This window comes from Leptidea sinapis, chromosome 29 (genome assembly GCF_905404315.1).
Source record: "Leptidea sinapis chromosome 29, ilLepSina1.1, whole genome shotgun sequence".
Lineage (NCBI taxonomy): Eukaryota > Metazoa > Arthropoda > Insecta > Lepidoptera > Pieridae > Leptidea > Leptidea sinapis.
Window position 1 is genome coordinate 7,583,418 of NC_066293.1, and position 18,334 is coordinate 7,601,751.

At 40.1% G+C, this 18,334-nt stretch overlaps 1 protein-coding gene across 1 annotated transcript; it reads right to left on the bottom strand.

The window, feature by feature from the left end:
* Window positions 1-13,887: 13,887 nt before the first annotated feature.
* LOC126973361 (uncharacterized) lies at window positions 13,888-17,385 on the bottom strand. The gene is made up of 2 exons (XM_050820594.1): window positions 16,825-17,385; window positions 13,888-14,673 (listed from the first exon to the last, which is right to left on the bottom strand). Exons 1-2 carry the CDS (start codon window positions 17,192-17,194, stop codon window positions 13,973-13,975), a joined length of 1,071 nt encoding a protein of 356 aa, XP_050676551.1. The 5' UTR covers window positions 17,195-17,385; the 3' UTR covers window positions 13,888-13,972.
* Window positions 17,386-18,334: the final 949 nt, after the last annotated feature.

An 18,334-nucleotide genomic window follows, 5' to 3' on the forward strand; every position in this document is an offset into this window, starting at 1 on the left:
CTGATGAAACTAAGAATAATTTGAAAAATTAGGGTGTGGGGATCATAGGCGTCGGCCAATAGGACCCCGTAAACGAAAAAGGTACCTGAGCGAGAAAGAGATAGCATATTGTGTTATCTCTCTCTCGATAACAAAATAATTCTCAGAATAGATAGCGCTTAAATGTTTCTCGCAATTGGAGTCTAAAATTGGTTATTAAGTTATTTTTTTTGTAAAATGTAATATTGTTATACCTTTTTGGAATCAGTATGAACTGCAGATGTTTTTTAAATAATGGTCCGCAAGGCTGTCATACATTTTTTTTGCACTAGCTTGCTTCAAACATCACGTTCCAAATTTAGTTATTTGATATTTGCGCATGTTTTGGTTTTTAATTTTCAATTTGGCAATATTTATTCACAAAAATGGATTTAATTGTGAAGACACATGTTTCCTCAGCCACCTTAAGTTAAGAAACAGGGCAAAATAAAAATAAAAAATATTTTTTTTCAACTTTTGTGTTGATAAGGGTAGAATTTTCAAAATAATGCTTAAAAAATCATATCTTTTGAACTACTGGCCCTAGAACAGAAAAATTTGGTGTTTTCGATAGATGATGACCACCCCTATCACGGGTATCCCGTTGGTCCACTGATTACGGGACACCCTGTATATTTAACATTTTGGATGAATTTATTTTTGGTTAGACAGAAAATATCTAATTTTATTAGACTTAAAACGTACGTTTAACTACCGCCTATCTCGTGCAAGGCGTTATGTGGTATGTGCTTTCGGCATATTGAGCAACAAGTGGAGAGTTCTTCACACGGCCATACTTGTTAACCCGGATTTTGCTACAAAGATAGTAAAAACAACATGTGTTCTTCACAACTTTGTACGGAGACGAGACGGTTTGAACTACAATGACGAATTGTTAACTTGTGATCTACCTACATTACCCAACTGTAATACATCTAGACCCTGTAATGCCATAAACGCGAGAGATTTATTTAAAAAGTATTTTATGGAAGAAGGTAAACTAGAGTGGCAACACAATTTCATTTAAGTAGGTAAGGTTACTGATATAATCATTGTTCAGTAGGTTTATATGAATGATAGTTTCAATTAGTACCTACATGCATACGAGTACTTATACTTAGATATACCTAGGTATTCGAAAATTAATAAAGTGATAAACTCACCAAGTTCTTGCTGTTTTTTCTATTTCACTATCCCAATTGTCGTAAAATATTTTCGCAATCGCTTCCCTGGAAAATTTTGAATGTTTGTAATAAAGGGTGTCCAGCGGAAAATTTTGTTTTTTAAACTTAAATAAAAAACATATTATTAAACTCAAAATATTTATTATATTTTTAAAACAAAGCACGTTTCTGCGGATTTTATTTTTTAAAAATAATGTCCTCCAAGTGACGTCCATTTCGCGTAACACACTCTTGTAAGCGAACCCTCATATTGGCGAATACGCGCGAACACAGTGCTTGGGGGATTGCATCAATTTCACGCCGGATATTTTCTTGTAGGGCAGATATGGTGCGGGGATTATTACAGTAAACTTTGGACTTGAGGTATCCCCACAAGAAAAAATCACAGGGCGTCAAGTCAGGCGATCGTGGTGGCCAGGCTATGTCTCCGTACTTGCTTATTAATTTTCCAGGGAAAATGTCCCTTAACTTCGACATGGACACCCTGGAAGTGTGCGGGGTTGCCCCATCTTGCTGGAAATGTGTCCTATTGTTGCGTCCTGGAAAAACTTGCAATTGCGGCACTAAAAACTCATCAATCATGCGGCAGTATACAGAGGTATCCACAGTTTCCCCCTGATTAAAAAAATACGGTCCGATTATTCCTTGAGCTGAGATGGCGCACCATACTGTGGTTTTCGGGCAGTGCAAACTTTTCTGATGACGTTCTCTTGGGTTGTTGGGATTCCAGTAACGCATATTTTGCTTGTTTACGTAACCCCCGATGTGAAAATGTGCCTCATCGCTGAACAATATGTTTCCAAGTGTTCTGGGGGTTCGAAATCGTTGCAAAGCCGTTCTGGCGTACCTTTCTCTTGAAACATAATCGTTCTCATTCAATTTTTGGACAATTTGCATTTTATAGGGATGAAGCTTTAGTTTTTTTTTCAAAATCGTATGCACAGTTGACTTCTTAATGCCTGTAGAGGCGGCAATCTTTCTTACTGATTTCCTTGGATTTCTAAGAATTTCTTGACGCACCTGTGCCACTCGTTCTGGTGTTGCTGCCGACGTAGACGGTCCTGGTGGCGGCCTATTGATCATTGTCCCTTCTTCTCGAAATCTTTGCACCCACGTTCTGATAAGCTGCGTACTCGGACCATCGCTTAATCGCCGAATGTTGTAATGCAAACAAAAAGCACGACGCGCTCGAATAGGCGAATTGCCGTTCAACAAATATTGTTCCACCGCATACGCGCGGTGCGCGCCCGACCAATGACTCATGGCGACTGACAAATCCGCAGAAACGTCGCTTCTAACGTCACCCCCTCCGCAGCCCTAACCCCGCTAACAAATGAGTAACGTTTATTTAAAGTTGAAAAATTCCCGCTGGACACCCTTTATTTAGCCAAGCATTGTTAGCTTCGTTCAAATACACAATCTCTGAGTTACCTGGTACATGATTTACATTTTATTTATTTATTTCATAAAATCTACAGCACATAACATCACTTATTTGCTAAAGTATTGTATAACAAAACATGGGCCCCAGCAGAGATTTTATATTATTAGACAAAATTCTTAAGTAGCTTCCTAAAGATAAACTGAAACAAGAAAAACAAATTGAGTACGTTTAACATTAAGTTTACTTACGTGTGTGTGTGTGGGGTATGTGTATATCTACTACACTAGATAATGTGTTGGTTCGTCGGGTGCTATTACTGAAAAGTTCAGCGTGTCTGTCAGCGAATCTAATAAGATTCCGTTTCTATTAGTGGCTCTACTGTTCCAGCTGGAGTGTTTGGCATTAAGATCGCCACCCACTATGACTGCAGCCCCGTGGCCGAGTAATGCTTCTATATCTGTGTATAATACTTTTTTGTTGGGCGGAAGATAAGCTGAAATAACAGTGATCGGCTGGTGATTCGCCATACTGACCCGGATGGCAGAGGCCTCGATGTTAGTGAGGACCGGAGGATCTATAGGTATACAGTGTAGAGACCTTTTAAAATAAATGAGGGTGCCGCCCATACGGGTGGTGCGATCATTCCTGACTAAGTTATAATTAGCGATACGCGGATCGCGTATACGTGGTTTTAGAAATGTCTCTTGCACTAAGAATAGGTCTAATTGATGTTCGTGAGCGAACTCCTTCACCACGTCTAGTTGAGGCTTAAGGCCTTGGGCGTTAAAATACGCTATACGGAGAGTATGTGGTTTAACCCGTCCGCTTACGTAATTAGGCATCGCGAATGTTATTTTTATACTTTAGCCCTATATCGGTGAGGGCACGGAATATTTTGCCGTTGTCTGCCATAACTTGCAGGAGCGACGGCGGGTCTTCCCGGACAGCATCGAGCCTGCTGGCCAGGGCTGTGATTTCATCAATGTCGAACATCTCTGACAGTTCGAACATGAAGGCAAAGGTGCTGCCGCCTTTGTTACCTGTTGCCGCGGACGCGGGCGCCGGTGGCCTCGGTCGCGGGACCGACGCCGCCGGGCGGGACGTTAGCGGAGGCCGGAGGGGCGCGGGGGCCGCGAGTGTGGCCTCTGTGGCAGCGTTGGCAGCCGGAGGAGACCTCGCCCAGGCGTTAACCTTCGGAGGCGGCGCAGGTTTGAAGGTTGGAGTGAACTCCACCTTCTCTGCTCTGCCTTGCTTGTGTTTGGGTGCCTTGGGACACCCGCGATAGCTCGCGGGGTGCCCCTTCTCCCCGCACAAGACGCAGGCCGGGGGCTCCGCGCATTGCGCAGGTCGAGGGCACTCTGGCGTGCCGTGTTTCCCGAGGCACTTCACACACCTCGGGGTGTGTTCGCAATTGCGTGCCGAGTGCCCGTATAATTGGCATCTGTGACACTGACCGGGCCCCCCGCGGTTGCGAGGAGCTTCGGTACGGATGCCCTGAAGGGAACAAACCGATTTAATATTGAAAATTTCCTTTCCCTCTTGCGTGAGGTCGAGGACTACGAGAACCATGTTAAATGGTTGTTTGTTGGTGGTTCCGCGCATACGGTGCACCTCGTGTGCAGGGTAACCCTGCTCTTTGAGGTCCGATAGAATGTCGGCCTCGTCTAACTCTTTGGGGACGTTCCTAATAACGACCCTCAGACGCTTCTCCTCAGGCAGGGCGTACGTGTGGAAACCCACACTCAGCTCTCTAAGAAGAGATGTCAGGGCGCGGTGGTCCGCTACCTCTCTGGTCTCTAATTTGATGAGAGATTGGTACGCCCTCGCCTGGAAGGAGAGCGTCTTCGGGATCCTATTTTTGATGACTAACCATCGGCCTCGGTCCCCTATAAAAATAGGAGGCGGGCGCTTGGTCGGAGGCGGTACGCGGGCTTTAGCGGGCGCGGGCGCGGACGCGGGAGTGGAGCCAGTCGTGGCCGCGGCTTTCTTCGCGGGTGTGCCATCAAGAGAAGGCGATTCACGACCGCGCTTCTTCTTCCGACTGACGGTGATGAAGCCGTCAGCATCCGACGCGACACTCTCCGCTCTCGACGGTAGAGCGGTTTCCGGCTGGGCCGGTGAAGCACTGGAAGCCTGAGGGGCTTCCGTGCGGTCAGGACTGACCGCGGGGACCTTAGGGGTCGCCTGCGCGTCAAAGTACGCCTGAAGGACAGGCGGACGGGCTGATCGGGTGATCACTTTTCTCGGTTTGACCGAGGCCACGGAACTTGCGTCGGACGCATTACCTATCTCCATTTCGGATTCCCCGTCGGAACTCGAAACGTCAGATGACGATTTATATTTTTTGGATTGCGCTTTAATAGCGGCATCCACTGTCTCATCTATAGATTCCTTAATTAGCGGAGCGATCTTCTCCGTAAATAACTCATCTAGCAGGGCGCGTAGAAGGCCTTTGTCGGCAACAATTGGTGAAGCCATGGTTGTTATTAATTAGGTTAAGCAGATGGCAACCCCCGCTGCCCGAGTCAGGCAGAGGGGGAATATAATAATAAAGTGGACAACTATAGTTTAGTTGTACACTTGCACATTAATAAAATACTATTAATAATAATAAAGTATGCAAAATTAAAAGAAATTAATAATAATAATAATTAAGCCTAAGACTTAGCTTTGCTGGATGTAGACTGGCTGGGCCGGAACCCCGATGCACGCTGTGCAGGCCCCCACGGAGAAGACACACACGGCACGATCTGCAACACTCACAACACACACGATTAGCGTGCAGAATCGCGAAACACAGCACAGGTGCTAACTAACACGATCGTAAAACCGGGTAATTAACACAGATAATAACTAAGCTACGTTCCGCGAAGGAACGTAACAGGTGCGAGACTCAAAGAGTCCCGAACAATAGCGTGCGATAACAATAGCTAGCCCAGGTAGCCTGAGCAGATAGTGCGATAACGCAGGTAATAAAATATTCGAAGGAGGACAGATAACGCGGCACGTGTGCTCGCGTTGCCTGCCTGAATCGAACTGTCATAACTTCACTTTCGGAAGTCGGTGTCGGTTCGGTTTTTATTCCCTTTTAAGAGACAAGTTAATTGAAAGTTAGAGAGTTGTTATTTTATGCTTTGTAGTGTTTTTATTTTTCACTTTTTAGTTGTATACGAGGGGAGGTCAAAAAGTTCGCGGAATGACTGGGAAAAAAGATGAAATGATACATTATGTTATTTTTCCTTTTCAATATATTCCCCCTTAACACGAATACATTTTTGGGATCTGGCATATAACTTATTAATACCGTCGAAAAAATAGGTTTTGTCTTGGGCGTCAAAATACGCCGAAATCGCCGACTTGACTTCATCATCGTCTCTAAATTTTTTTCCACGCAGCTCTTTCTTCATCTTTGGGAATAAATAAAAATCGCTAGGGGCCAGGTCTGGACTGTAGGGTGGATGGCGTAGTTGTTCAAAACCGCATCGATGAATGGCAGCCGTCGCAACATGACTCGTGTGAACGGGCGCGTTGTCGTGCAAAAGGAGTACACCTTTTGTCAGTTTTCCTCTTCTTTTTTCTTTAATAGCTTCTTTTAATCGGTCCAATAGGGAAGCGTAGTACTCTCCCGTTATAGAAACACCACGTTCTTTATAATCGATCAAAAGAATACCTTCAGTATCCCAAAAAATAGTCGCCATGATCTTTCCGGCCGATTGCGACACTTTAAATTTTTTTGGGGGTGGTGTGCCTTTTTTGTGCCACTGCATCGACTCCTGCTTTGACTCAGGCTCATAGTGGTGAACCCAAGTTTCATCACCGGTTACAATTCGGGCCATAATTTCTTCCCTAACTTCTCCACAGCGGTCCAAATACTCGCGGGAACAGTTGACGCGCTCACGTTTTTGCAGCGGCGTGAGCATTCTCGGGACCCACCTTGAACACACTTTACTCATGCCAAGATGTTGATGAAGAATATTTAAAATTGTGGTTTCTGATACTCCAACTGATGCTGCAAGTTGTTTCTTCTTCAACCTTCCGTCTTCCAATACAAGTTTTTCAACTTTTTCAATGATTTCCGGCGTAGTGGCCTCAATGGGCCGTCCAGGTCGAGGATCATCTTCAATTGACTCCCTTCCTTGCTTGAAAAGGCCGTGCCATTTGTAAATCATGGTTTTACCAGGAGCAGAGTCTCCGTAAACAGCTAACATCTCTTGCAAAATAGTTTGAGGCGTTTTTCCTTGTTTGGTGAGGAACTTTACGACGGCGCGATGTTCAATTTTCTCCATAGTGGCTAGTTTGTTCCCGATTTACTTGTTCACTCGTTTGTAACTCGAAAGCTAATGACCCAATTAGGCTAGAAATTGGCATATATAGTAATTATGAGTTACTCAAGTAGCGGCTACCTGGAGGAGCGACCTCACCCCCGCCAACCCCGCCATTCCGCGAACTTTTTGACCGCCCCTCGTACATAGACAAGATATCAAAAGCAGATCAAGTAATATAAAATAGCAAATCGTTTCAATTGTGACTATACATTTTGAAGAGTTGGATTTCTCTAGGATACCATCATCAGAACCTGACCTGATGATCATGGGACCAACTGGAAGGTATACTCTTTCAATAAAAAAAAAGAATTTTCTAAATCGTTCCAGTCGTTTTAGAGAAATCGGGGAACATACAGAAAAAAAAGATTCCGACGAATTGAGAACCTCCTCCTTTTTTGAAGTCGGTTAAAAATCAAATTAATCAAATCAGATACATTTCAATTATCATTTTCAATCCTCTTCATCAGTATGTGGCAAGCGGTCTACTGTCTTATTATTATGCTTTAAGTCCAGAAATACTTTTGTATAGTTAGGTGGAATAATTTTTTTTACAACAAGGTTTTTCAGATACTTATATTATTGGCAAGAAATCGGTAATTTCGCTCTGTATAAAGTTTCCTTCGGTTTGGTATTACCCATATCTCCCAGTGGAATTTCAGAACATTCAGCATCAGCTGCCATAGATCTTTTAATAAGCATCACGTTTGGATTTTTGAAAACTACAACACTTATCGTAGAAATAAGCAGATTTAGATGCTTTTTATATGATTTATTTAGATGTCATTAAAACTCATGAAAAAGTTTCCATCTCGTACATGAACTTCATAGGGAAACGGATTTTTTCTAGCAATTTCTATGATAGTCGGCCACTGAGAAGGTGCCCACACAGTTGATTTTCTAACCGCACGTTCTATAGTTGCATGCATACTATCCACTGGCATATACGTATGACCTGGGGTTAGGTAAATTATTTGAATTACTTCTAAGTTTTCGCATTGAGACATAGTGCATAGCGGAGCATGGCTAGTACGATTTTATTTTTTTTTCTGCCCAAAACAAGAGTCGCAATAGAGTACATAGTTATGTCCTTATGTTGCCTCTTTTGTCAATGTTATCTGTAATATAAATAAACAAACAAGTTGATATTTCGTTTGCTCCTCTGTGAGCGTCGGTTTCTGTCCAAACATTGCAAAAACCTTTTCAGGTTCCACTCTCATAAATTGTGAAATTATAAACGGCAATTTGCGTGAATAGTATAATTGTTTGAAATATCATTAAAAACAAAATTTGAAAGTTCCCCTGTAAGGAAAAATTTTTATTCAAGGTCAAAGGTAAAAAAATGAGTTTTTCGCGATTTTCAGCAAAACGGTAAGTTTTATCATAAAAATAACTCAAACAAAAATTGTAGATCATAAAATTATCTACAAAAAATTAATTAATACTCTTTTTTCTACGAGCCACCGTTTTTGAGATATAACGATTCAAAATGTTGTAAAAGTTGGAATCGTCATAATATGCATGAGTACGCCACGTAAATGAAGCCCAGTCCTTTAATTTATACGCCATTGAAACCTTGAGAAAACATCTGTCCCCTGTTCAATTGTGTGCGTGGCTAGGGTCTTATACCTGCTATAATAAATGAAATACTGTTGATCTTGAACGCCAGTTAGTAGTGAAAACACGTGTTTATCTTAGCCTATATTGTGCTGTTTTGAGTTTTATAACAAAAATGTCAGATTATTTTTTTATTTGCGCTAAACTTTTAACTGAAAGTGAAATTGTTACTGTTTAACGTGGTATGAAGACATTAATTAATGCAAGTAACGAAAGAGCAGATGAATTTTCGGAGTATCTAAAATCAAAAATCTGTGACAATACATGAAAGTTGTCGTAAAAATTATACTCGAAAGTCTTCTATTGCTGCAGCTAATAAAAGACAACGTGAAGAACAAGAAGCCAGTACATCCACAGAAAGTCCTCCTCGTACTAGATTACGTTCGAGTGAATCAGCTTTTTGTTCTAAAAAACAATGTCTATTTTCTGGCCAGGAATTGAATGAAGATTATGAGAAAAAAAAACCCTCAGATATTCCCCGTCGAATCAGTCAAGGAAGTACACTTCAATTTAAAGATTCAATTCTGGAAATAGCTCAGACCCATTACGATTTGAATCACGATTGCTATGTTTCTTTCATGAAACCTTCCACTGGACTTAACATCGGTCGTCCTAAAGACGAAGCTACGAATCGGGCAATGGAGGAAATATTTACTTACATGCAAAATAGCGATGACTGTCAGTTTACTTTAAACGAATTAAAGATTATTTGCAAAACTACGACATTAGATAACAGAACGATTAAGCTACGACTAAAACTGAAGTATGGTGATAAACTTATTATCACTGAGAAATCAGGAGCATCAACATTCATATGCTTAGTAGATAATCATCATGATATTTGTAATCAAGCCTGGTACGAAAAAAAAAATGAATAAAAAAGAAGAACGATTCAGAGTCCTAGAGGCAGCTGCAGATATCATTCGCGAAGATATTCAAACCGCAGTGTTTAATAATTCCAACTACCCTCCACCAGGTCGCATGTTTGAAGATTTAGATAATGAAATCCCAGAATCGTTGACATATTTTGTAGAACGAGTGATTTTAAAGAATAAACGATCAAATTTAGATCATTTAAAATTAGTATGCACAAATATTTGCCATAGTATCATGACTGCTGTTCGACCAAGGTCAAAATACCTCTATCAAAAGACCCTAACTTAAAAAAGTTGAAACTACAATTTCAAGTGCCTCTTCAAAATAAATGAAATACATTTGTTTAAAGTTTATATACTCTTTTAAAAACTGATTATCTAAATGTTCGTTATTAATAGCAGGCATGTGTACCTCAATTATTTTTGGCTATTATTAGAAATGTCTTTTACACAGATGTCATTTTTAGACCAAATGTAGACAAGTATTTATCTACGTTTGGTATCAATGGCTTCATTTAAAATTGGTATGCCTTCATCTACCATTTAAACTAACAACGATATTATTACTATCCGCTCTTAAGCTGTTTAATTTTACACGAGATAAAGCATCTGCGGTAGGTCAGTGGATGCTGTAGATACACTTTGTTACGCCAGCAGTGTCTATTTTATATCGAAACTGGCAACTTTCTTCCATTCTCCGTAGATACAAAGGAAAACTGTCCGAGAGGTACTCCGGCGTCTCCCCAAGTAGACATAGGGCACCAAGAATTCAAAACGGGCCCTCCACCTCAAACTGGCTCCAAAAGTTGGTAACGTTATTACGTTACGTATTTTGCTAGAGTGTCTTGTGTGTAATCAGAGACTCGAAGATTTTCGACGCTGTCGCTCAGCAGCTGCGCCTGGTTCCCCGGAGTCATCAGGTCCACTGGCCCGCCAGCCATCTTAGGCAGGTAACGCTCCAGATAAATCGCTATGTCGTTTAGATTATCCAAATCACGCTTAAAAGCTGTATTGTCGTAGTTCGCAGGAATTATATCATCAGGGTTAAGCAGCCTTCGTCCGTCCCATCTGGCTCCTGGAATGGCGGAGTTCCTGTAGAAATCTTCTCTAACTACTCTCGGAGTATGAGTATCTGCAAGAGCGATAACAGTTTTGCGTAGATTTGACAAAATGATGTTGGAGCAATGTGGCATGTAGCGTCCCCTCAAGTATTTCTCCTTGGGTAGAACAGGGAGGTAAGTGTCTCCCAGGTGTTTGAGAACTCCAATGCAATTTACCAGCCTAAAGAATGGCTCTGGAACCATTGGAATGTGACGTATCGTTTGAATCAGTGGATTAGACACATCAGCGTCGTGGGAGTAGTGAGACAGGGGATTGGTCTTGTTGTGAAGCCCCTGCTGTCGAGCAAGTCTAGCTTCAACTAAACCAAGTCCTATAGATGCTATGGACGTCAACTTCGACCGCTGGAGTTAGTTTGCTCACGGTCTCGGCCATATGGATTGCCCCGGTGCCGACACCCCTGGTAGAAATGGGCGATCGGTCACGCGCGACGACTTCGCCGACAGAGGGAAGAGCGCCCTCAGCATTAGAGCATCCTAAGAAAAGCTGCTCACGAATGAAAATCTCGCGGCTAGCCTGGAATTCCTGTCCTTTCTTCTCACGGAAATTTCCCGATCTCTTAGTTTCACGATTCTTCTTGCCCTTTCGAGTAGCTGGTAGATCCGTCTTCTCCATGTTCAGTATGCTAAAACGAGACTGTAAAACCTCACGGCCCCGTCCAAATCCGTCCCAATCTAAAAAGCCTATTTGGTTGAGTTTCCTATTTGGTTCGTTAAGTGAATAATGCCAGGCCTATGGTCTGTATAAATGTGGAACTTTTTTCCGCACAAATACAGTCTGAAATGCTTTATTGCCCAGATGACTGCCAAAACTTCTTTCTCTTTGGTGCTATACCTTGAATCGGTATCACTTAAAGTTCGGCTAGCATGTGCTACAGGTTTGTCTGAGCCTATAGTGCCTCGTGACAGTACTGCCCCGATTGCATAGTTGCGTAGCATGCATCGGTGGTCAAAATAAAACCCTTATTGAAATCTGGGAATTCTAATAATGGGGCATTTGTAAGAAGTTTTTTACAAGTTTCAAAGCTTTCTATATAATCAGCATTTAAATCTATACTTTTATCTGTTTTCAAACAGACTGTTAGCCGCCTAGTAATTTTCGCAGTCTTTAATAAATTTCCTATAATATCCTATCAGGCCAAGAAAACTTTAGATTTCCGTTGTGGTTTTCGGTATAGGATATTTTAGAACGGCTTCTATCTTATTGTTATTAGGTTTTAAGCCCTCGCTAGTTATCGTTTGCCCTAAATATAACACTTCCTTACGTAAAAAATATGACTTATCTAGTTGCACTTTTAAGTTGATTTCGCGAAATCTTTCAAATACTGCCCTAAGTTTTTCGTTATGCTGTTGAATACTTTTAGCAAAAAATATTACGTCATCAATCGTTGTCCATTGCTCGCTGGAATGTAGCCGGTGCCGTTTTTAGGCCAAATGGCATTCTATTAAATTCGTAGTGGCCAAAAGGTGTGCTAAATCTTGTTTTAACTCTATCCTCATTTTCCAACTCTATTTGATGGTATCCACTCGCTAAATCTAAAGTTGTGAAATATGTACCGAATTGTATTCTAACAAATCATAAAAATTAGTGTACAATCATGTTAAAACAAATAATATTATTTCTTTTGTTGCAGATAAAGAAAGAGGTTTTTGTACATATATATATTTATTTAAATAAAAAAGGGACTAAAGTTGTTCATATATATATTTCAAATTATTATTTAATTGTTTTAATTCGCCCAGGATGCCTGCTAAAATATCCCTTTTATCTTCTTCAAGGCGAAGGATTTGTTTCTTTATGTCGGGCTGTGACACACGTAGTCGTCTGCGTGGCCGCCTTGATGCTGTAAAATTTTGGTAGAAAATAAATAACTTAACTACATATTAATAGTGCTTGTATTTTCTCTTAACCTTTTTATTACCTTGAATATTGTGTACTTCTGGATCAATATCAGGAGTAGGTTCAAGGGTCTCTTTGGTAGTGGAGGTGTTTGATATATTTTCAATTGGCATTGGTGTAGGCTGTTCTAAAGCCTGCAAGTGGAAATGAAAAATATACGATTGATTAAGCATTATATAATAAATACACTCAGCGGCACAATTAACCGCCCACCTTGATATTTTACGATTTTGGTTAAAAAAAATTGTGGCCTTACTTGTGAATGTTATTTTATAACGTAGGTATATTGATGTAAAATGAAAGATAACATTGTTTTTAATTATTACGTTTATTTATAAAAAAGTCTGAAAAAACATTTTGACCGTAAATTAACAAATGTGATGAAATGGCTTAAAAATAAAAAAACCTGCTGAATAAATGAATTCTAATAGTGCGTATTTCCACCTCTAGCCCTCATGACTTCCATCAAACGGTTTGGCATGCTGTCGATGACATCTTTGATCTGTTGTTGTGGAATGTTCTGCCACTCCTCAATCACGGATTGTTTTAATTCATCTATGGTGGTTTTGAGCTGGTATGCGGTTTCGAACACGTCTTTTTAAATTGTCCCATATGTGTTCAATAGGATTTAAATCTGGGCTCTGGGATGGCCATATTAATTTTCGAATGCCGACGGTATCCAGGTACGCGGTAACAACTCTAGCAACGTGGGGGCGAGCTTTGTCCTGCATTAATAAAAAATCTTCGCCAATGAATGGAGCATATGGCATTACTTGAGTTTCCAACACTTCTGTTACATACCTCTGAGCAATTTATTCCACCTCTTTCGAAGATAACCAAGTCGGTGCGTGCTTCGTAAAGCCGGGTACTCATTAGCGAGCTGAAACCGAACCATGCAGGTTACAAACGAGGTTCTAGTGTGTACGCTTATTACCGATTAGGCTCAGGACGTCGCCCAAGCGCTTTCACCGAGCGTACTCATTTGCGAGCTGTAAGGGCGCGTACACATAGAACATCCGTTTTACAGGATCCTTTTTAACTGATCCGTCGTTACTGGAGGTAATATTCACACAGCATTTACAGGACCGATTTTAACAGATCCGACGCTACTGGAGGTAATATTCACACAGCATTTACAGGACCGATTTTAACAGATCCGACGCTACTGGACTTTCGTTCTTCAGTGTATCGCCTACTTTCTACGAGAATGGACGTTGTCGTGTTGTATTGGTACTATCGTCGTCTGCGGCGGAGGAAGCCCCGGCGTTATTGGATACATCCACTATTAAGGCAAAGATTTTGTCGTGGTGCTGTTGTGCGTCAGCTGAAAGAAGACGAATCTAAATTTTTTACTTATTTCCGAATGACGACGTCTACTTTTGATGACCTTCTTAAACGATTAGAAAAGGATTTAAAAAAGAAAGACACAAACTGGAGGAAAAGCTTGTGCCCTGAAGTAAAACTAGCGATATTTTTAAGGTAAGAACTTTAATTTTTGTTATTATCAATTAAAATTTAAAATGACAAAAAGGTTTACAAAAATGAAGATTTATTTCAAAACATAGACAGATCTGGCAAGTCTGACTCCTGGCTGAATGTAGATTCTACTGATGGCGAACCTTCTACTGATGGTGTAGAGTCAAGATGATGTGGCCTACTAAAATAACCTTGGGTGTGGTAGTGAGGAGTGCTAGAACTTTGTGAATATGGAGGCCACTCGTAGTTTGACTGACCATATCTTCTACTTTTAATATTTTGTAAAAGGTTTATCACTCCAGACTGAAATTCTAAAATTTGATCGCCATTAAGTGAAGCCAGTTGCGGCAAAATACCTTTGAAGAACGATAAATTGGGATCTTCAAACTCATTTTTACTTTTTTTTAACTGATCATTCATGTATTCAATCATTTTGGCGTCTACTTCATTCACATTTCTTTTGATTGCCTTGCGTTGCGGCGGGGCTAAATTTTGTCTTTCCTTTTGTCTGTCACTACCACTTTGTTCCGTAATCTGATCAGGTTCATCTTCGTTGTATTTATTACTTTCTACTGTTTCCGTGATGTTGTCATTAGCAGGGACGTTCTCGTGTGTATCACCTGGGGTGACAACTTTTTTCAAAAATAACATTTGATTGTGATATTTGTAAGGCTTGGTATTTGAGGCAGCAGCTCCAGATTTCTTCAATTTCTTTTTCTCACTCAATGTTCGTATCCAGGCATCTCTAGTCGAATTCCATTTTTTTATAACATATTTTCCTGAAGCAAGTAAATAATAATATAAGATGGTTGTCAATAGCTTAGTAAGTGAAAGGCGAATAAGAAGGTAGAATAGACTTGTCAGTAATTAATTACCATATTGGTCAGTGGATAAGTCAAATTGACAGTGCAAGAACTAATCGGTCAGTAAATAATGGGAAGCAAAAAAGTATTACTAATGTTTAAATCAATTTATTTTAATTAGGTAATTTTATAATTTAGTTCAGTTCAGTTTAATTTTATTTTATTTATGTACTATATATACAGGGTGTTAGGCACGTCGACGCACAAACGGATACCATGGCTCCAGGACATGATTCTGGACCCCCCCGTGTTGGAATTTTTCGTCGGTTTTTTCCTAATTTTTTCATTTTTTTTGGAGTTTTTTTTACTTTAGACTCTTCATAATCGTTATTCTTACCTAACCCAATGAGATTTTTAATAAAAAAGTAATTAATTCACTACTTTCACTAAAAGTAGCAATGTAAATAAAACTAGAAATGGTGTCTTCTCAGCTGTTTATAAAAGTTCAAATGAAAGGTCATCGTACCACAGAACGATGACCTTTCATTTGAACTTTTACAAAAGTCGCGAGCCGTGCGCTTTATTCGTACCGCCTCTAGCTAAAATCTAAACAATACTTATTATTACTTCATTTTGCGCCACTATGAACATTTTGGATTGCGCGCGCTTTCTCAAAAGAAGCCGCTATTCTGCTTAGTCCATTATTGTTCTGTGGTCAAAGGTACGTTATCGCGCGTTGAAATCGCGGTGTTCACAATACATTGCGCGCTCGAAAATGACAATTTCTGTAACCGATCATTAGCGAGATGAATGACTTTCACAATTTGATTAGTGGCATTAAGTGTAGCCTTTTCGCGAAGTTTGCGTTATGACGTCAAAAACACCCTGTATAAGTATGAGTTTTGATTTACGACTTTGCTAAAAACTCTCATAAAAATTTCGACTTTCCATACAAAATTTGTTGGTCACTATAATATTTTATAGTTTTATAATAAAACAAGACTTATTCATCAAGCCATCTTTAATAGTCTGACCATAGAGAAGTACCTCTACGAAACATAGACATATACATAATCAGTAATAGACAAAATTAACTAAAACTAAACCCTTACAGTCACTAACGTTACTTTGTATGGGAAGTCAATATATGTGTAATAATATAGTAATTGATTAATTTATTTTTTTTAGGTATGCAGCGTCTGGGTGTACATTTCAAGAACTTCATTACGTCTTTCGTGTCGGTGTGTCAACTATAAGCAACATTATTAAGGAAGTTACACGATGCATATGGAACAACTTGAATGACGAGTTTATGCGACTTCCTACAACAGTGAGTGAATGGGAGCATATATCAAATGGATTCGACACAAAAGCAAATTTTCCCCACTGTTTAGGAGCAGTGGACGGTAAACACATCAGACTTCGAAAACCAGCAAAAAGTGGCTCAATGTACCTAAATTACAAAGACTTTTTTTCCATCATATTATTAGCGATCGTAGACTCTAACTATCGTTTTCTATATGTTAGTATTGGGTCGTATGGAAAAGAATGCGATTCATCAATATTCAAGGAGTCGACATTTTGGAAAATTATGCTAGATGGCAGTTTACAAATACCAGAACCTTGCCCATTAATAACAGGCTCAGAAACGAGAGTTCCCTACGTCATAATCGGCGATGAAGGTTTCGGTTTACACGAAAATTTAATGAGGCCATTTAGCGGGACGCATTTAGACGTAAATAAGCGAATATATAACTATCGTTTGACCAGAGCTAGACGATACGTTGAATGTGCATTTGGTATTCTTGCTTATAAGTGGAGAGTATTCCACCGGCCTCTAGACGTCAACAAAACAACAGCTATATGGATAGTTAAGGCATGTACCGTTCTACACAACTTTATAAGGGAAAAAGAGGGCTTAAAGGATGGCAACACATCCGAATCTGAAGCATTTCATTTCAATAGCCTACCTGATGATGAAACGCTACGAGGTGGTCGAACTGCAAATTCAGTTCGAACGGAATTCGAAAACTATTTCGTGTCCGAATCTGGGTCAGTTTCTTGGCAGAATGAAGCTATTTAAAATAAAAAACAATGTCTCCATTACAATATAAAATAAATACTTACCAAATTCTTGTCTTTCTTTTTGTTCCATAGCTTCAAAATCCTCCTTTAGAATACCGCATATTTCGCGCCAAGCTGCGGTTTTTGCAATTTTATCTTTATAAATCTCCAGTGTTTTGTCCCAAAGAACTGGTCTACTTTCAACACAATTTATCAAAACTTCTTGCTCAACATATTTTTCAAACGCCTTGCTTGCCATGATTATGATAGCACTGGACACGTGCACTACTCTAGGAATGAAACCGGCAAATGGCGGCTGTGTGTAGCACATCGCACCCCGCGCACCCCCGTGCAAAGCCTCGTGCGGTTTCAATCCGATAAAACGGATTAGTATAGTATTACTGGATCCGGAATACTGTGTGAACTGGCTCATACAACTACATACGCTAATAACATATACGTTTAAACGGACCTGTAAAACGGATTGCTGCTTATTTTGTCGGATCAGTATTTTTTACTGGATCCGGAATACTGTATTCTGTATGAACTCGCTCATACAACTACATACGCTAATAACATATACGTTTAAACGGACCTGTAAAACGGATGTTCTATGTGTACGCGCCGTAACTGTAACCAAGCAGATACAGTAACCAGGTTCTAGTGTGTACGAGAAGGCCAGACGAGCCGGATCTGCGCACTTGCGCAGTGTTGATTTGTAGGTCCGCGATGTCGGACGAAGTGTCTCTCGCTTGTGCAGCATACATACTAATAGATGTCTTACTCGATGATCATAAACGGTCACGAAGATGGTGGATTCATAGAATGTATGGGGAAAGAAGTGATCTACTTATCATCAGTACAAAAATTTCACAAGGATGAGTGCAACACATTTTGAATATTTAATTAATTTAATCGGCCCCAAAATAGAACGAAGAAACACTTCATTTCGAGGAGCTGTGACAGTTCAAGACAGATTAGCTGTGACGCTGAGATATTTAGCTACTGGTGATTCTTTTACAAGTTTGCAATACCTCTTTCGTATTTCCAAACAAGCCATAAGCTCGATTATACTAGAAGTGTGTCAGGCGTTGATAGGAGCATTGAAAGAACAAGTCAAGGTAATTATTTTATTAAAATAAATTATACATACTGAAACACAAATAATTATTTAATTAAATGAATTAAACAAAGTCTTCAAAATTCATATCTGATGAAAATTGGCTATTGTTACTGTGTGGGGGGGAGTACGGGGTGTTATAGGAAGAAGAAGGGCCTGCTGTGTTTAAGTCTACATAATTAGTTTCGTTATTTGAAGCGCTGGAAGAATTTGATGGGCATCAATATTGTTGGTTTTGTGTAGTATAACCACGATAACCATAATTTGGCATAGTATTGTAATAGCCTTGATCAGCACGCATAACGATCTGATTTTTTTTTATGAAATAGGAGGATAAACGAGCGTACGGGTCACCTGGTGTTAAGTGATTACCGCCGCCCACATTCTCTTGCAACACCAGAGGAATCACAAGAGCGTTGCCGGCCTTTAAGGAAGGTGTACGCGCTTTTTTTG